Source organism: Pelodiscus sinensis, chromosome 6 (assembly GCF_052426305.1).
Source record: "Pelodiscus sinensis isolate ZL-2025 chromosome 6, ASM5242630v1, whole genome shotgun sequence".
Taxonomy (NCBI): Eukaryota; Metazoa; Chordata; order Testudines; family Trionychidae; genus Pelodiscus; species Pelodiscus sinensis.
In genome coordinates this window covers 131,617,683-131,637,128 of record NC_143057.1, presented here as the reverse complement: position 1 = coordinate 131,637,128, position 19,446 = coordinate 131,617,683, and the positions used below count along the sequence as shown (strand labels likewise).

General features: G+C 59.1%; 2 protein-coding genes across 2 annotated transcripts in view; both read right to left on the bottom strand.

The window, feature by feature from the left end:
• LOC142825269 (uncharacterized) lies at positions 1-1,513 on the bottom strand. Its single transcript, XM_075917103.2, has 2 exons — positions 1,410-1,513; positions 1-1,108 (listed from the first exon to the last, which is right to left on the bottom strand). Exons 1-2 carry the CDS (start codon positions 1,511-1,513, stop codon positions 1-3), a joined length of 1,212 nt encoding a protein of 403 aa, XP_075773218.2.
• Positions 1,514-5,298: 3,785 nt separating this feature from the next.
• The window catches only part of LOC149524261 (avidin-like), a 28,575-nt gene continuing 14,427 nt past the window's right edge, over positions 5,299-19,446 (bottom strand). Inside the window, exons 3-4 of the mRNA XM_089779518.1 lie at positions 13,344-13,464; positions 5,299-6,341 (exon numbers count right to left, since the gene is read on the bottom strand). Coding sequence (XP_089635644.1) covers positions 6,239-6,341; positions 13,344-13,464 — 224 coding nt within the window. The 3' untranslated portion in view covers positions 5,299-6,238. The remainder of the gene's footprint in view (positions 6,342-13,343; positions 13,465-19,446) is intronic.

Genomic DNA, 19,446 nt, shown 5'->3' with positions numbered 1-19,446 from the left:
TCAGGCTCGCTCAAAGGAATTAAGGAATCCGTCCAAGTCCCCCACGCCCTTCCACTGGGACAGCAAGAACCTCTCAAAGTGACCTGCATGCCTGGGCCCCCCGGGTCCTCCCCGCTCACCGCAGCTACAGCCGCCCGGCTTCTCAGCTCCGCCATGGCCCTGCTCATGCTGCCGCTCTCTCTCCTGTTCCTGGCGCTGTCTCTCCTGTGCCTGGCGCTGTCTCTCCTGTTCCTGCCTCTGTCTCTCCTGTTCCTGGCGCTGTCTCTCCTGTGCCTGGCGCTGTCTCTCCTGTGTCTGGCGCTGTCTCTCCTGTTCCTGCCTCTGTCTCTCCTGTGCCTGGCGCTGTCTCTCCTGTGCCTGGCGCTCTCTCTCCTGTTCCTGCCTCTGTCTCTCCTGTGCCTGGTGCTGTCTCTCCTGTGCCTGGCGCTGTCTCTCCTGTGCCTGGCGCTCTCTCTCCTGTTCCTGGCGCTGTCTCTCCTGTGCCTGGCGCTGTCTCTCCTGTTCCTGCCTCTGTCTCTCCTGTTCCTGGCGCTGTCTCTCCTGTGCCTGGCGCTGTCTCTCCTGTTCCTGGCGCTGTCTCTCCTGTTCCTGGCGCTGTCTCTCCTGTGCCTGGCGCTGTCTCTCCTGTTCCTGCCTCTGTCTCTCCTGTGCCTGGTGCTGTCTCTCCTGTTCCTGCCTCTGTCTCTCCTGTTCCTGGCGCTGTCTCTCCTGTGCCTGCCTCTGTCTCTCCTGTTCCTGCCTCTGTCTCTCCTGTGCCTGGCGCTGTCTCTCCTGTGCCTGGCGCTGTCTCTCCTGTGCCTGCCTCTGTCTCTCCTGTGCCTGGTGCTGTCTCTCCTGTTCCTGCCTCTGTCTCTCCTGTTCCTGGCGCTGTCTCTCCTGTGCCTGGCGCTGTCTCTCCTGTGCCTGGCGCTGTCTCTCCTGTGCCTGGCGCTGTCTCTCCTGTTCCTGCCGCTGTCTCTCCTGTGCCTGGCGCTGTCTCTCCTGTGCCTGGCGCTGTCTCTCCTGTTCCTGCCGCTGTCTCTCCTGTGCCTGCCGCTGTCTCTCTCGGGTCTGGGGCTCTTCCCTACGATCCTCCAACTTCTTTAGCAAAATGCAGGACAATGTAGCACTTTAAAGACTAACAAGATGGTTTATTAGATGATGAGCTTTCGTGGGCCAGACCCACTTCCTCAGATCAAATAGTGGAAGAAAGTAGTCACAACCATATATACCAAACCATATATATACCATATATAGTCACAAACCATATATACCATATATACCATATATATGGTTGTGACTACTTTCTTCCACTATTTGATCTGAGGAAGTGGGTCTGGCCCACGAAAGCTCATCATCTAATAAACCATCTTGTTAGTCTTTAAAGTGCTACATTGTCCTGCAATTTGCTTCAACTACCCCAGACTAACACGGCTACATTTCTATCACCAACTTCTTTAGCCGCAGCTTGATCGCCAGCAGTCAGAGATCCCCCGAGATCCCCGCCTGGGATGAACCGCTGCTGGCCGAGCATGGCCTGGTGGGCAGCATGTCTGTCTGTTGGTCTCCAGCCCTCCCTCCTCGCAGCAGTGGCCTGAGGCGGGCTGCGGCAGCTGGCACCCCGGGCAGAACGCGCGATCGGCGCCCCCACCTGCAGGGCCGTCAATGGAGTGACGTCATCATTGGGCGCCCCAGCAGAACGCGCGATCGGCGCCCCCGCCTGCAGGGCCGTCAATGGAGTGACGTCATCATCGGGTGCCCCAGGCAGAACGCGCGATCGGCGCCCCCGCCTGCAGGGCCGTCAATGGAGTGACGTCATCATCGGGCGCCCCAGCAGAACCCGCGATCGGCGCCCCCGCCTGCAGGGCCGTCAATGGAGTGACGTCATCATCGGGCGCCCCAGGCAGAACGCGCGATCGGCGCCCCCGCCTGCAGGGCCGTCAATGGAGTGACGTCATCATCGGGCGCCCCAGGCAGAACGCGCGATCGGCGCCCCCGCCTGCAGGGCCGTCAATGGAGTGACGTCATCATCGGGCGCCCCAGGCAGAACCCGCGATCGGCGCCCCCGCCTGCAGGGCCGTCAATGGAGTGACGTCATCATCGGGTGCCCCAGGCAGAACGCGCGATCGGCGCCCCCGCCTGCAGGGCCGTCAATGGAGTGACGTCATCATCGGGCGCCCCAGCAGAACCCGCGATCGGCGCCCCCGCCTGCAGGGCCGTCAATGGAGTGACGTCATCATCGGGCGCCCCAGGCAGAACGCGCGATCGGCGCCCCCGCCTGCAGGGCCGTCAATGGAGTGACGTCATCATCGGGCGCCCCAGCAGAACCCGCGATCGGCGCCCCCGCCTGCAGGGCCGTCAATAGAGTGACGTCATCATCGGGCGCCCCAGCAGAACGCGCGATCGGCGCCCCCGCCTGCAGGGCCGTCAGTGGAGTGACGTCATCATCGGGCGCCCCAGGTAGAACGTGCGATCGGCGCCCCCGCCTGCAGGGCCGTCAGTGGAGTGACGTCATCATCGGGCGCCCCGGGCAGAACCCGCGATCGGCGCCCCCGCCTGCAGGGCCGTCAATGGAGTGACGTCATCATCGGGCACCCCAGGCAGAACGTGCGATCGGCGCCCCCGCCTGCACGGCCGTCAGTGGAGTGACATCATCATCGGGCGCCCCAGCAGAACCCGCGATCGGCGCCCCCGCCTGCAGGGCCGTCAGTGGAGTGACGTCATCATCGGGCACCCCAGCAGAACCCGCGATCGGCGCCCCCGCCTGCAGGGCCGTCAATGGAGTGACGTCATCATCGGGCGCCCCAGGTAGAACGCACAATCGGTGCCCCCGCCTGCAGGGCCGTCAATGGAGTGACGTCATCATCGGGCGCCCCAGGCAGAACGCGCGATCGGCGCCCCCGCCTGCAGGGCCGTCAATGGAGTGACGTCATCATCGGGCGCCCCAGGCAGAACGCGCGATCGGCGCCCCCGCCTGCAGGGCCATCAATGGAGTGACGTCATCATCGGGCGCCCCAGGCAGAACGCGCGATCGGCGCCCCCGCCTGCAGGGCCGTCAATGGAGTGACGTCATCATCGGGCACCCCAGGCAGAACGCGCGATCGGCGCCCCCGCCTGCAGGGCCGTCAGTGGAGTGACGTCATCATCGGGCGCCCCAGCAGAACCCGCGATCGGCGCCCCCGCCTGCAGGGCCGTCAATGGGGTGACGTCATCATCGGGCGCCCCAGGCAGAACGCGCGATCGGCGCCCCCGCCTGCAGGGCCGTCAATGGAGTGACGTCATCATCGGGCACCCCAGGTAGAACGCGCGATCGGCGCCCCCGCCTGCAGGGCCGTCAATGGGGTGACGTCATCATCGGGCGCCCCAGGCAGAACGCGCGATCGGCGCCCCCGCCTGCAGGGCCGTCAATGGAGTGACGTCATCATCGGGCACCCCAGCAGAACGCGCGATCGGCGCCCCCGCCTGCAGGGCCGTCAATGGAGTGACGTCATCATCGGGCACCCCAGGCAGAACGCGCGATCGGCGCCCCCGCCTGCAGGGCCGTCAGTGGAGTGACGTCATCATCGGGCGCCCCAGGCAGAACGTGCGATCGGCGCCCCCGCCTGCAGGGCCGTCAATGGAGTGACGTCATCATCGGGCACCCCAGCAGAACGCGCGATCGGCGCCCCCGCCTGCAGGGCCGGCAATGGAGTGACGTCATCATCGGGCGCCCCAGGCAGAACCCGCGATCGGCGCCCCCGCCTGCAGGGCCGGCAATGGAGTGACGTCATCATCGGGTGCCCCAGGCAGAACGCGCGATCGGCGCCCCCGCCTGCAGGGCCGTCAGTGGAGTGACGTCATCATCGGGCGCCCCAGGTAGAACGTGCGATCGGCGCCCCCGCCTGCAGGGCCGTCAGTGGAGTGACGTCATCATCGGGCGCCCCAGGTAGAACGCGCGATCGGCGCCCCCGCCTGCAGGGCCGGCAATGGAGTGACGTCATCATCGGGCGCCCCAGGCAGAACCCGCGATCGGCGCCCCCGCCTGCAGGGCCGGCAATGGAGTGACGTCATCATCGGGTGCCCCAGGCAGAACGCGCGATCGGCGCCCCCGCCTGCAGGGCCGTCAGTGGAGTGACGTCATCATCGGGTGCCCCAGGCAGAACGCGCGATCGGCGCCCCCGCCTGCAGGGCCGTCAATGGGGTGACGTCATCATCGGGCGCCCCAGGCAGAACCCGCGATCGGCGCCCCCGCCTGCAGGGCCGTCAATGGAGTGACGTCATCATCGGGTGCCCCAGCAGAACGCGCGATCGGCGCCCCCGCCTGCAGGGGCCGGCAATGGAGTGACGTCATCATCGGGCGCCCCAGGCAGAACCCGCGATCGGCGCCCCCGCCTGCAGGGCCGGCAATGGAGTGACGTCATCATCGGGTGCCCCAGCAGAACCCGCGATCGGCGCCCCCGCCTGCAGGGCCGGCAATGGAGTGACGTCATCATCGGGCGCCCCAGGCAGAACGTGCGATCGGCGCCCCCGCCTGCAGGGCCGTCAATGGAGTGACGTCATCATCGGGCGCCCCAGCAGAACGCGCGATCGGCGCCCCCGCCTGCAGGGCCGTCAATGGAGTGACGTCATCATTGGGCACCCCAGGCAGAACCCGCGATCGGCGCCCCCGCCTGCAGGGCCGTCAATGGAGTGACGTCATCATCGGGCGCCCCAGGCAGAACCCGCGATCGGCGCCCCCGCCTGCAGGGCCGGCAATGGAGTGACGTCATCATCGGGCGCCCCAGCAGAACCCGCGATCGGCGCCCCCGCCTGCAGGGCCGTCAATGGAAGGCGCCCTAGGTGATGGGTCGCCCCGCCTCCTTGCACAGCTCCGCAATGCCCACCGTAAGGAGTCAGTTGGAACCCCCCTCCCTGCTGTCCCCAGGGGCGCAGACTCACAGGCCCGTGCTGCAGCACCTCACGATTCCCAGGGAGACCCCTTCAGTGCGCCAGCCTCCTTCGGTGTCACAGCCCCCGGAGGGTTAGATCCTAGGCCCCTGTGCCCCCTGGGACCACTTCCCACTGCCCGCGGGGAACCCCTCCTCTGGGGAACACCCACTCTTGAAGACCATACTCGGGTTAGCCTGCAGGCCCCTCCGCTTCCTGGAACAGCTTCTCACGGCCTCCAGCCCCCTGGCGCTTGCAAGCCCCCCTCCTTCACTGCGCCCCAGGCACTTACTGCTGGATGTTCCATCCACGTGGTGCAGCCCATCCCACCGCTGCCACCAGTGTCACAGGGTGGGGGGAGTCACTGGGCCCTGCACCTCCCTCCACAGCCAGACGTGACGCTCAGCCAGCAGGTAGAACAAAAGCTTTATTGGCTCAGAGCGTAGCCAGGGTCATTGTTCACACGAGACCCAGGAGCAGTCAGTATGATTTTTCCTGCCAAGATGGGTCTCTGGCCCTGTTCCCCCCTTCGGGCGCTAAACCCGCTCTCATCCTGAAACCAGCCAAGACTGACTCATCCCCCAGGCCCTAGTCCCCAGCCTGGAGTCAACCCCCCCTTCCCATTACCGTGGCCTGGGAAACTGAGGCGCGCGCACACCTGGCTTTATTACAGAACAGCAGACTCCCAGACACCCCACGAGGCAGAGTGAATGGAGTCCCCAACGGCCGTGGGGGGGAGGGGTCGGCTGCTTCCCCTGCTGGTCTGCAAGTCCCTGCTGCGTATTGGCTCTTGGCCAGCAGGGCCCGCCCCGTCCCCTTCCAGGTGGCACTGGCTGTGTGCTCCACTGAGTAGTCACTGTGGCCAGAGGGAGGGCACCCGAAATGATGAGGGGGCTGGAGCACATGACCTACGAGAAGTGAGCCTGGGGCTGGGGGCGCCAGGTGGGGCTAGTCCTGGGCTCGCCCAGAGGCCATGGAGAAGGGCAGCAGCATCTCCCCGCCCAGCTCGGTGCCCTCTCTGCCCCTGGCCCTCAGAGAGGGAGGAACGGCGAGAGCCGGGGCAACCGAGCCACCAGGGTGTCCTCGAAAGGCCCCAGCTCCTGGGAGAGATTCCAGCAGCTGCCGGGAGCCGGCCTCGCTATGGGGAAAGGAGCTGCACTGCCGTGGGGGGCAGGGCAGCCGGAGAGCGAGGGGAGATGGAGACAGACGGCGACTGCAGCCCAGCAAACAGCCGGGCGAGACGCTCTCCAGAGAGCCAGATCCAGTCCAGATCAGGCGGGTGCAGGAGCCGTGGGGCGGGTACAGGAGCCATGGGACAGGCACATCAGTTGAGGGGCAGGCACAGGACCCGTGTTCACTGGGCTGGTGGAGCAGGAGTCGTGCAGTCTGGAGACTGAGCCTGAATGATTTTCCCCTGTGCTAGATTTCGTTTCCGGGTGAAGATGTTGGTGCCGACCCTGTGGAGAAGTACAGAGCTGGGGTTAGTGGCCAGGGTGGGCCTGCGCGTGGGGCTGCCCCATACAAGGAGACAACATCAGAACGGCCACTCGATCCCACCAAAGGCCCATCCAGCCCAGTGTCCCGGCTTCTGACAGCGGCCAATGCTGGGTGCCCCGGAGGGATTGAACAGAACAGGGAATCAGCAAGTGAGACATCCCCTGTCACCCATTTCCAGCCTCTGGCAAACAGAAGCTAAGGACACGCTCCCTGCCCAGGCCGGCTAACAGCCATTGATGGACCGACCCGCCATGAATCTGTCTAGCTCTTGCTTGAACCCTGTTATAGTCTTGGTCTTCACAACCTCCTCTGGCAGGGAGTTCCACAGGTTGCCTGTGTGACACATGAAGAAACATTTCCGTTTGTTTGTTTTAAACCTGCTGCCTATTCATTTCATCAGGTGACCACTAGTTCTTGAGCAGGTAAATCTTTGTATTAGTCATTTTATAGCATCTCAAGTCTTTTTAACTTTGTATTAAGCCTTTTCATATAGCTTTGTATGAAGTCTTTTGCTAACGTTAGCGTCCTTAGGAATAATCAAGGTAAAGCAACTTGTGCTAGATGTAGAACAGATCTGTCTCCTTTGACTTGACTGAGGTCCTGCTGAATGAATGAGGTGTGGCTGGCCAGCACCTCTGAGGATCAACAGCTGCAACCATTGGAACCGGGAGAACAGGAGCCAAACCTGCGGCTGCTGAGGTCTGTCAGGTGGCTCACTGAGAAGGGATCAGACGTGTGGATGGCCCAGGGAGTCAGAAGCCGGCACCTTGGGAAGCAAAGTGCAACCCCTCTTTGACGGTGAACGTGGCCTGTGACATGGTGGGGGGGGCTGTCTGCTCTGTAACCCGCTGTCCTCATCTGGTTGTGCGGTGGGGTGTGATTCCCACGGACTCACCCACCTGTGGGTTGGCCCAGACACCTAGTCCCAGCCTGGGCAGGGAACACGGCTCTTCCCGGGGGAGAGACAAAGGGAGGGAGGCGGAGATGCCACCTGGCTGGGGGCGGGGCCTGGGGCGGGGCAGTCGGAGCGTGGGGAAGCACGGAGGAAGGAGACTAAAAGCCAGTACGGGGTTCAGGGACCTGTGACCCCGCCCCCCAGGGCACTAGGGCCGTCGGCCTATCCTGTGCCTGCGCTGGGCTGGATCCTGGAGAAGCAATAAGCCCATTTGTGCTCTCCTGGTGGGCGGAGTCTCATCTTGCTGCAGACGGAGTGCAGGGTCGGGGGCTCCCCGATGCGCCGTCCCATGGCCGCACTGAGGACAGCCCCCACCAAGGACTGACTGACACAGCTAGGCTAGGTGTAGGCTACAGTCCTTTGTCGGGAAAAGCGACACAAGTTGCACAGCTTTCTCCGATCACTTTTCCGCCATTTGGCCCCGTGTCGACAGGCGGAGCCCTTACCCCTCGTAGAACGGGACACACAGGGCTCCCCGCCAGAGCGCGTTTCCTCTGCTGCAAAAAAAAGCAGAGGCGCAAACACGTTCCTTGGGTGCACCGGAGTGTTCCCGGGATACCTCCGGTACCCCAGAAACCCCGCAACGTAGACGTGCCCTGGAGTGCAGAGATCTGCAGGAGGGAGGAGCTACTCTAAAGCCAAGGGGACCCTGGGGCTCGTCTTGTGAGCATGGGCGCTTCGATCCGGATCGGCAAAAGCCCGGCTCCTCCCCTCCCCCATCTAGCTCACCTGGCCAGTGCCGTTAGGGGGAGCGACAAGTTAGTAACAAGACCAAGATGGAGAGAGTGTGTGTGTGTGTGCGCATGTGTGTGTGCGTGTGTGTGTGTGTGCGCGCGTGCGTGCATGTGTGTGTGCGTGTGTGTGCGCGTGTGCGTGTGCGCGTGTGTGCGTGTGCACGCGCACGCGTGCAATATATCACATGTACACACTACAGCATTGGTAGAGAATCAGAATGTGGCATTGTGTATCATCCCCCGAGGAAGAGCCCGCGCTGTTCTTTAAGTGCAACGCTTGTGTTATTGGAACAAGCAATTAACTTTCCTTATTCACGTTTTCCACACCGGTCATGATTTTATAGAATCATAGAACCACAGAGCTGGAAGAGCCCTCAGGAGCCATCAAGTCCAGCCCCCTGCTCTAGGCAGGACCAATCCCAACTAAATCAACCCGGCCAGGGCCTCGTCAAGCCGAGACTTAAACACCTCTAGGGATGGATTTAAATATCCTGGGCTTCATTTGCATCTTCCTGGGCGTCGCCATTTTTAAACCCCCTTAGTTCGAACTGACTGCCCACGGCTCCACGCGGCAGTCAGAAGTTAATCCGAACTAAGTCCTTAGTTCGGATTAACTGTTACTCCTCCTGCAATGAGATGTTACTCTCCTCCTACTACTGCCTCTCCCTCGCTCAGCTCTCCTCCCCCTCCTGCCGCTCACTAGGGGGACCGCAGAGCCCAAACGGCCGCTTGCTCCCCCGCGGTGGCCCGGCGGAGCGGCGCAGAAGTCAGCCGAGCGCCATGGCGGGAGGCAACAGCGCCCCCCAGAGGCAAGACGTAACGCTACAGCGTTACAGACTCTCAGGGCATGTCTACACTATCACCCTAGTTTGAACTGACTGCCCACGGCTACACGCGGCACGGACTAGGTAGTTCGGAATAGGAAGCCTAGTCTGAACTACCTAGTTCGTGCCGCGTGTAGCCGCGGGCACGGAGTCCGAACTAGCGGACATTTAAAAATGGCGGCGCCCGGCGAGATGCAAATGAAGCCTGGGAAATTCAAATCCTGGGCTTCATTTGCAACTCCGGTTGCCGACATTACCACCCTAGTTCGAACTCGGGGGGTAGTGCAGACAGACCCTCAGACATTGGGCTACTCTACATATGATGCCAAGAGCTCTGTTTTGAGATGAGGTGACCGCGTCTGTGCGCAGGATTCAAGGTGTGGGCGTCCCAGGGATTCATACAGAGGCAAGCCACCCTTCTCAGTCCTGCTTTTCTTAATGGTTGGGGCTGTGTGTGTACGTTGCTCTTCTCCATCTGGTTTAGCAGGCTGTGTGCCCTTCTGGGGTCTCGTATTTCAAATGTTTAGATGTGTTTGCATTGGGGTTCAAATGTTTGCAAGCTGCCTCGAATATTTTAGGCAGATAAAAATATTTAAATAAATAAATAAATGAGAGAGGCAGGAGCATTGGGTGAGTTATGAATTCCAAGGTGTGACGGCGCGTTGGGGTTTTCCCATCTCCTGCACCCCCGTAATGGCACGAACAGACTCCCCCAGCCAGTAGAACAGAGGGAGTGTATTGCTTCTCCAGGATACAGCACAGCACAGATGTCATCTGGTTCCAGGAACAGGGCCTAGGAGGCCTCAGTGCCCCCCCTTGAGATGGGGGGTGGCTGGGCCCTACAATCCCAGCCCCCTCCCTAGCTCCTTCTCCTCTGCTTCCCAGACCCAAACTAACCAACTCACTTCCAGCCCTGCCCCCAGCCAGGGCTCCACTCCCCTTCTTCCCATTGTTCCGCTCCCTGGGGCTATGTCTAGACTGCAGGCTTCTTTCGAAAGATCGCATCTAGACTGCAGGCTACTTTTCCCAAAAAAACCCCTGAGTCTGGACACGGCCTGGGTGATAACTCGTCAGACAGGTTCTTAGCCCCCTTGCATAATGACTCATCCCCTGCCCTGCTGGGCAGTGCTGCAGCCAGCAGAGGTCACCCACAACCCACTGCCCAGCATAGCAACCAGCAAGGTACCCCCCACAAGGCTGGAAGCAACAGTGTGATCATATGGTCTGACCCCCTGCCCGGCACAGGACAGGAGTTGCCCAGTTAATACAAGCATCACGCCCAGCCGCGGGGAGTGGAGCAAAGCGAATCCTGTGGAGAAACATCCCCTCGGTCTGACACTCGCCAGGCTGGGCCAGTGGGGGGAAGCCCCCGGCTCTCGCCGGGCTGGGCCAGTGGGGGGAAGCCCCCGGCTCTCGCCGGGCTGGGCCAGTGGGGCCCCCGGTGCTCGCAGACTGAGATGTCTGGAGGTGTGCCTAACGTAGTGAATACAAGCAGAGAGAGGGTAAGTTTAGAAGATAGGATACACAAAGAACAAGTTAAAAATCACTTAGGAAAGTTAGATGTCAGCAAGTCACCAGGTCCTGATGAAATGCATCCCAGGATACTCAAGGAGCTGATAGAGGAGGTATCTGAGCCTTTAGCTATGATCTTTGAAAAATCATGGCAGACAGGGGAGATTCCAGAAGACTGGAAAAGGGCAAATATTGTGCCCATCTATAAAAAGGGGAATAAGAACAACCCAGGAAACTACAGACCGGTCAGTTTAACGTCTGTCCCAGGGAAGATAATGGAGCAGGTAATTAAGGAAATCCTATGCAAACACTTGGAAGGTAATAAAGTGATAGGGAATAGCCAGCATGGGTTTGTGAAGAACAAGTCATGCCAAACTAATCTGATAGCTTTCTTTGATAAGATAACGAGCCTTGTGGATAAGGGAGAAGCGGTGGATGTCATATACCTAGACTTGAGTAAGGCATTTGATACGGTCTCACATGATATTCTTATTGATAAACTAGGCAAATATAACTTAGATAGGGCCACGATAAGGTGGGTGCATAATTGGCTGGATAACCGTAGTCAGAGAGTTGTTGTTAACGGTTCTACATTCTGCTGGAAAGGGATAACAAGTGGAGTTCCGCAAGGGTCTGTTCTGGGACCCGTATTGTTCAATATCTTCATCAATGATGTAGATATTGGGATAGAGAGTACGCTTAGTAAGTTTGCAGATGATACCAAACTGGGTGGGGTTGCAACTTCTTTGGAGGATAGGGACATAATTCAAAATGACCTTAGCAAGTTAGAGAAATGGTCAGAGGTAAACAGGATGAGGTTTAATAAAGAGAAATGCAAAGTGCTCCACTTAGGAAGGAACAATCAGTTCCATACATACAAGATGGGAAGCGACTGTCTAGGAAGGAGCATGGCAGAAAGGGATCTAGGGGTCATAGTGGACCACAAGTTGAATATGAGTCAACAGTGTGATGCTGTTGCAAAAAAAGCAAATATGATTCTAGGTTGTATCAACAGGTGTGTTGTAAGCAAAACTCGTGAAGTCATTCTGCCGCTCTACTCTGCACTAGTTAGGCCTCAGCTGGAGTACTGTGTCCAGTTCTGGGCACCACATTTCAAGAAAGATGTGGAGAAATTGGAAAGGGTGCAGAGAAGAGCGACAAGAATGATTAAAGGTTTAGAGAACATGACCTATGAAGCCAGGCTTCATGAACTGGGCTTGTTTAGTTTGGAAAAAAGAAGATTAAGGGGGGACATGATAGCGGTTTTCAAATATCTAAAAGGGTGTCACAAGGAGGAAGGAGAAAATTTGTTCCTCTTGGTTTCTGAGGACAGGACAAGGAGTAATGGGCTTAAAGTGCAGCAGGGGAGGTTTAGATTGGACATTAGGAAAAAATTCCTAACTGTCAGGGTGGTCAAATATTGGAATAAATTGCCAAGGGAGGTGGTGGAATCTCCCTCTCTGGAGATATTTAAGAACAGGTTGGATAGACATCTGTCAGGGATGGTGTAGACGGAGCTTGGTCCTGCCTTGAGGGTGGGGGGCTGGACTCGATGACCTCTTGAGGTCCCTTCCAGTCCTATGATTCTATGTGTTTGCAAGCTGGATGCGTCCAGCCCCTGGCCCAGCCCACACGAGTGCATCCGCCTTGGGGGCAGCTCAGCAAGGGGCCCCATCGCCAGGGCCCCCCATCGCCAGGGCCCCTGTGCTGTAGTGGGGGTGCTGTACAGGCTGGCTGGGCATTCACTGGTCACTATGCTCAGGCTGTGGCCTGTGGGTGACCCCTACTGGCCGGTGTCTGTAAGCACGGCCTGGAACAGACTAAGTTGCGTACTGGGGGGCAGGGGCCTGTGGACCCCTATCCCAAGGGGATGTCCCCACTCCCTCGGGCCGCGCTGTATGTCTGAGAAGCAAGAAACTCTCCGTATTCTCCTGGCTGGCGGAGTCCCATCGGGCTGCGGATGGGGGTGCAGGGTAGGGGGTGCCCGACGCACCGTCAGCCCCCCCGTCTGGGAACACTCCTCCAGTCTCCCAGCAGCAAGGGGCTTCCACTGCAGCAAGGGAGGTTGGGGTCGGCCATTAGGAAACACTTCCCACCTGTCCGGGGGGTGAATGGCTGGAGGACGTTGCTTAGGGGGTTGTGGCGTCTCCATCCCTGGAGATATTCCAGAGCATCCCCGCGCACTGGGACTGGAAGGGCCCTCGGGAGTCAGTCCCCTGCCCCCAGGGCATTGCAGAGCAGGTTGGACAGACACTGGACAGCGCTGGGTCCTGCCGTGGGGCAGGGGACTGGACTCGGTGCCCTCCCTCGCGAGGTCCCTGCCAGTTCGAGGATTCTCACTCACGGGGCGTCAGCAGGACCAGGCGGGCAGGTGGGGCAGCAGGCAATTCCCGCGGTGCTTCGTCTGGGGGGCCCAGGGACACGGAGGGGCTGCGAGCGCCCCCTGGCATGGCCCCTGGTCCATCCAGCAGCACCCTGAGGAGCGGCAGGGGCTTCACCTCCAGCGGCCTCCTCCTGGGTGGGCCAGCAAGGCCCCGCTTTGTGCTCGTCCCTGCCCACTGACCCGGCTCCCCAGCCCCCCCGGGGTGCTCCCCATTAGCTGTTCCCCGCAGAGGAGCTGTGGGCGGACATGGGCCTAGCCCCAGCCTGACCCGCCGGGGAATCCGACACCGCTCTGGGGCGTGACAGGGCCCAGGGAGGCAGCAGGACTGGGTCACATTCCCAGCACCCCTCCTCCATCACGGGCCCGGGGCATCCCCAAGAGCGTGTGAGTCTGGGCCTGCCCCATCCCACTCGGGGGTCCCGTACCCCCAGCAGCGGCCCAGCTCGGAGCCGGGGTCGGGATCCCAGCCAGGACACAGCCCTGAGCAGTGACGGGGCCAGGCCCTGCCGTCCCGCTCCGCAGGCAGCACCCGGCCAGGTGTGCCCAGCACCCACCTGGTGGCTCTCCAGCTGGCTCCTGGGGCCCCGACCTCCTCACGCAGCAGCCACACGGTCTTCAGAGTCTCCTTCCCATGAGCATCCGCGAAGCACTGGCCCACGAAGACGGTGGTGGAGTCTGCGAGGGAGCAGGCAGGAGTCAGAGGGAGGGACACGCCGTGTGGCCCCAGGGATCCCGGGGTGCAGGGTGCTGTGTGGCGGCGACGGCTCTTCTGCGCCCCAGGCACGACAGGAGCACCCCCTGCCCCTGGAGCAGTGCTGCCCGGGGGGCAGGTTCCCAGGCACCGGGGTCACATTACTGGATCTTAACAGGAAAATGCAGCTCCCTGCTGCACCCGGTGGGGAGCATACGCCCCAAATCCCGGGCACAGTGTCTGTGTGGGGGGCCTGGTGAGAGCTGAGGCTTGGCTGCTTCTATGTGCGCTGCTCAGGCGCGTGTGTGTGTGTGCGCGTGTTGGTGTATGTGTGTATGCATGTGCGTGTGCATGTGCGTGTGCATGTGTGTGTGTCTGTGTGCGTGTTGGAGTATGTGTGTGTGCGTGTGCGCGTGCAAGTGCGTGTGTGTGCATGTGCGTGTGCATGTGCGTGTGTGCGTGTCTGTGTGTGTGTGTGCATGTGCGTGTGTGCATGTGTGTGTGTGCATGCTGTAGCTACCAGCTCTTGGCTACTATTGGAATGTCGTGTCTGGGGGCAGCGGCAGGTGTCGCCCACCTAGCGAGAGGGGCGGGTCCCCAGTGACCAGCGACCTGCCTGGACCAGGGCCCTTAAGCGTGGCCAGCACACACCTGTGGACGCGGCTGGGACCCCGCCAGCCAGCAGGGACCCCAGGGCTGCTCCCCTACGGGGCACGGACAGGGCACTTGATCACGTGACCGGCTCCGGTTTGGGAAGTGCCAGGAGAGCAGAGGATTCCCCTCCGCACGGCCCAGGGGCAACAAGGTCCTGGGGGCCCCTCCCTCTCGTCTCCCTGCCCTCCGCTCCAGCAGCCTCGCAGGACAGAGCCGGGAGGGGTTTGCTGACCAGCCTGAGTCGGGACGGGCCCCAGGGGCTGTGACCCCGGCAGCTTGTTCCTCTCCACTCAGCGCCTGCCCCAAGCCTTGCGGGGGGGGGGGGGGGCGCTTTCTGCAGCCGGCCCCCCCGCAGCCTTTTCTCTCTGTTAATGAACTGTCCCCTGGCAGATGCTACAGGACGGGCCCAGCGAGCTCGGTGGGGTGGGATCCGACCTGGAACTGGGGCTGGGCCCTTGGGACTGGGAGAGCCTGCTGGGAGGTGGGGATGGGTTAGAACCTCTCCCCTGTGTGAGGGGGACTGGGGGGCACAGGGAGCACTGGGGTGTGAGGGGAGGCGGGGGATGGGCTATAACCTCTCCCCTGTGTGAGGGGGGCTGGGGGGCACAGGGAGCACTGGGGTGTCTGAGGGGAGGCGGGGGGATGGGTTATAACCTTTCCCCTGTGTGAGGGGGCTGGGGGGCACAGGGAGCACTGGGGTGTCTGAGGGGAGGTGGCAGATGGGTTAGAACCTCTCCCCTGTGTAAGGGGGCTGGGGGGCACAGGGAGCACTGGGGTGTCTGAGGGGAGGCGGGGGATGGGTTATAACCTCTCCCCTGTGTGAGGGGGGCTGGGGGGCACAGGGAGCACTGGGGTGTCTGAGGGGAGGCGGGGGATGGGTTATAACCTCTCCCCTGTGTGAGGGGGGCTGGGGGGCACAGGGAGCACTGGGGTGTCTGAGGGGAGGCGGGGATGGGTTATAACCTCTCCCCTGTGTGAGGCGGGCTGGGGGGCACAGGGAGCACTGGGGTGTCTGAGGGGAGGCGGGGGATGGGTTATAACCTCTCCCCTGTGTAAGGGGGACTGGGGGGCACAGGGAGCACTGGGGTGTCTGAGGGGAGGTGGGGGATGGGTTAGAACCTCTCCCCTGTGTAAGGGAGGCTGGGGGGGCACAGGGAGCACTGGGGTGTCTGAGGGGAGGTGGGGGATGGGTTATAACCTCTCCCCTGTGTGAGGGGGGCTGGGGGGCACAGGGAACACTGGGGTGTCTGAGGGAGGTGGGGGATGGGTTATAACCTCTCCCCTGTGTAAGGGGGGCTGGGGGGCATAGGGAGCACTGGGGTGTCTGAGGGGAGGCGGGGGATGGGTTATAACCTCTCCCCTGTGTAAGGGGGGGCTGGGGGTGTGTGACGGGGAGCCGGGTCCCATCACTGCGCATGTGGCCTGTGGGCGGGATGTCCCGCTGGCCCTGCAGTTCCTGCCCTCGGGTCGTGGTGGGACACAGCCACGCAGCAGACGAGAAATGGCCGCGGGTCAGTGGCCTGCTGCGTCAGCTTATCAAAGTGATGGAAGGTGGCAGAAGGGAAGCCGGTTTAAGACAGGACAGCGAGGCAGAGGAATACGAGACGAGGTTAACAAAATAAGTTCCTACTTAAGGAGACGAGAAGTAGACGGATGCTGTGTTTGGTTCTTAGCTTCCACTGCATGAGGCCCAGCAAGCGTTAAAGGTGAACTTAAAACTATAGCTTCAGGTAATTGTACGGCCAAGGCTGCTGCGGCCACAGCCCGAGGACAAGGGGGTTAGCCAATTGCACAGCATGCAGAGCAGAGCTGTAGTAGGCAAGTGGCCGGTGTTTATCGCCGTGTTTCTGGGTCAACACAGCCAAAGCAAATCCATCACGTTCATGACAGAAAAGAATAAATGGCTGAGCGTAGTCAGGGAGGCCTAAAGCAGGGGCACTAGAACGGGCTTGTTTAATGGCCACAAAGGCTTGTTCAGCCTCTTGGGACCATGGCAGGGTTCAGGGGTACCTGTGTTAATAAGCAGTTGTAACGGCTTAATTATTGCTGCATAACTTACAATCCATTGTCTGCAGTACCCAGCCATGCCCAGGAAGGTTCTCATCTGCGAGATAGTGACAGGTTTAGGCATTCTTAAAATGGCTGCCATGCGAGCGTCTGATAAATGTCGAGTACCAAGTGAAATATCATGACCCAGATAATGAACCCTAGGCTGGCACAACTGAAGCTTTTCTCGGGAGGCCTTATGGCCTTTTGTAGCCAATGCTTTCAAAAGAACCAGAGGATCAATTTTGCAGGATTCAAAAGAAGGGGAAGCTAACAAAAGATCATATGAGTACAGATTTTTCTGGAAAGACTATGTCATCGAGGTCTTTCTTGAAGATTTGAGAAAATAGAGATGGGGATTCAGTATACCCTTGAGGCAACCGGGTCCAAGTGTATTGACGTTCCCTATAGGTGAAAGCAAACAAATATTGGCTATCTTGCTCAATAGGAATAGAAAAGAAGGCTGAACAAAGGTCCACAGCAGTAAAGCAAGTGGCTGTAGAGGGTATACAAGAGAGAATGGTAGCTGGTTTGGAACCACTGGAAACGATGGCAGGACAGCAGCATTAACTGCACGGGGATCCTGCACAAAACGATAGGTGTTCTTTCCTGGTTTTTCACAGGGAAGATAGGAGTATTACAAAGGCTAGAAACAGGAACAATTATACCCTGTGCTGTTAACGAGTCTATTACTGGAGCAATCCCTTCTTCCGCTTCAGGGCGCAGCGGATACTGTGGCACTCTGGGAAGAGGCTTCGAAGGATCAACAAGAATTTTAACCGGTTTAGCTGTCCCACTCTGCCCCGCCTCATTCACATGTTTGGACCACACGTAAGAGGGGACTTGTGATAGTAACTCAACAAGATCGTTACTGAGAGGCAAACCCTGCTGGGCTGGTTCCCCGGTTTGCAGGTAGCCAGCACTTGACTGGGATTCTCAGCAGGGACATTTAAGAAGACTCCATCTGGAGTACAGTAGATAGTGCAGCCCAATTTGCACAAAAGCTCTTGTCCCAGTATATTCACGGGGAGGATGCACTAAGTAAAAGGCTGATCTGAAATGGGCCCCAAGGAAACAGAAAGGGATTTTGTGACGGGGTGAGGAACGGGTTGGTTCGAAATACCAACAGCAGTGACAGACGAGCATGACAAGGGAACAGGGGAAATCCGCAGACCTTAAAGCTGATCTGCTGGCACCAGTATCTACAAGACAAGGTACAGACTCACAATTATCATATGGCCCTGCTTGAGAAATGGGGAGCAAAGGATTCATGATGCAGTTACGTTCCCTCAGGCTGTCCTAGTAAGAATTCACTTGCGGAGGAAAGGCAGGTGCAACAGGGTTTGGGAAAGGAGGAGGGGGAAGAGGCAACGAGGGGTGTGGAGATGGTCGGTTCGGGCACTCATTTCTCCACTGACCCTCCTGGCCACAGTAATGACATGCCGTACTCCTGTAGAAGCTATTTCATATTTAGCTAGAAGCCATTTCAGTTTCTTGTGTCTGCACGAGGGAGTGAGCTGGCCTTCACCGAGGTGGGGAGAGACCAGAGGGATGCGCTGTTGGAATGTGTTAATGAACTATTTTGAGCTGAAGCTCGAACTCCCTTTTAACCTGTTTCTTTCTATGCTGATAATAATTCCTCTTTGAAGTTCTCTTTGATTTCTTGCCCTGACGTCAGACTTGTTTGGTTAAGGGTATAAAATACTAGGATTGATTGTATTAAGCAGCCTTACTGGGCCCGGCTTTGCTGAGACCACGTTTGGCTCACTTTGCTTTTATTGGCCAATAAAACTGTCTGTTTAGCCGCGTAAACTGAGTGAGGCGTTTGCTTCGACACTCCTTAGCTGGGGAGGGCATGAGGAAACTCTTCCTCGCCTCCGTGCTCCACCCAGGGCTCTTCCCCCCTTGCTCCATAGGTCTGTAACCGTAAAGCCATAAGCTTTGATTCAGCATTTTCCTTCTGCTCTAAGCAAGCTGCACAATGGTTTGCAACTCCTACCAATTCAGAAAGGGGCTTGGCTTGCCAGCCAATGCAAATTGTCTTTAGCTGTTGCTGAACCTTTGGCAAAAGTCCCTGTACAAAAGCAGCCCCCACTGCCTCTTTGGCATTCTCAGCTGGTTGGGCGATCCCGGAATGTTGCTCAAATACCCTTGTTAGCCTATCTAAATAATCGGCAGGGAGTTCGCCTTTGTCTTGCTTACAGCCACTGATTTTTGTCCTATCAGTTTTCTTCGGGCAAACCTCTGAAATGGCATCCAACAGACGGCCTTTAGCGTCAGCCAGGGGTTGCCCATTTCCAGGGTCAGCATTTGGCCAGTTTGCCTGAGCTGTGAGCCGTTTTTGGGCTTCAGGTGGCAATATGACTCGTAAGAGCTGGTTAACGTCAGCCTATGAAGGATCATAACATTGGAATACTTGTGACGGCACGTTGGGGGTTCCCCGTCTCCTGCACCCCGAAATGGCACAAACAGACTGCACCAGCCAGTGGAATTGAGGGTGGTTTATTGCTCCTCCAGCACAGCGCAGCACAGATGGAATCTGGTTACAGGAACTGGGCTAGGATGCCTCAGGCCCCCTTGAGATGGGGGAGACTGGGCCCCTAAACTCCAGCTCCTCTCCCTAGGCTGTCTCATCCATCCTCCCAGACAGCCACCAACCAACTAACCAACTTCCAGCCCTGCCCCCCAGCCAGGGCAGCATTCACCTTCCTTTGTTCCTCTCCATGGGGGGTGTCTGGCCCCTGGCTCAACAAGTTTGGCATTACCTCTGCCTAGCGAGGTTTTCCCTGCTGGGTCTTGCTCCAGACAGCAGGGGTCACCACAGCCCAGCAAGTACCCCCACTACGTCACAATACTATCTCGAGTTCTTCTTTAAATTCCCCAGGTTCCTCCCTGAATTTTGGAAATCCCTGAGCTAGATTTTTAAGGTCCCCTGGTGTCCAAGGGGCATGTACAGTAACTAGGACATCTCCAGCACCAGGTAATTGTCGTAAGGGAGCCATGACTAAAGGGGTACCCTGGACTGTTGTGGCTATTTGATTTCTAGTGTGTGCTGCAATTGGGATGTAGGACCCGGTAGAATTAAACGAACCGGGGTACTGGTCAGAATCAAACCCCCCGGTTTGCTGACTGCTAGGCAGTGTTGGTGAAGAAAAACTCTCTCCAGAAAGATTAATCTGTGGGGGTGAAGCCTGGGCTGATGAGTTTGATGCTACAGCCAACTGCTCGGGAGACACAGCCTGCCAAGAGAAAGTTGGAGGGGGATG

Excerpts from the sequence above, each read along its gene's own strand:
- LOC142825269 (XM_075917103.2), bottom strand. The coding sequence starts at position 1,513 with ATGCTCGGCCAGCAGCGGTTCATCCCAGGCGGGGATCTCGGGGGATCT. Across the intron at positions 1,109-1,409 it reads GGTGATAGAAATGTAGCCGT|TGCTACATTGTCCTGCATTT; the intron begins GTTAGTCTGGGG and ends TAGTCTTTAAAG.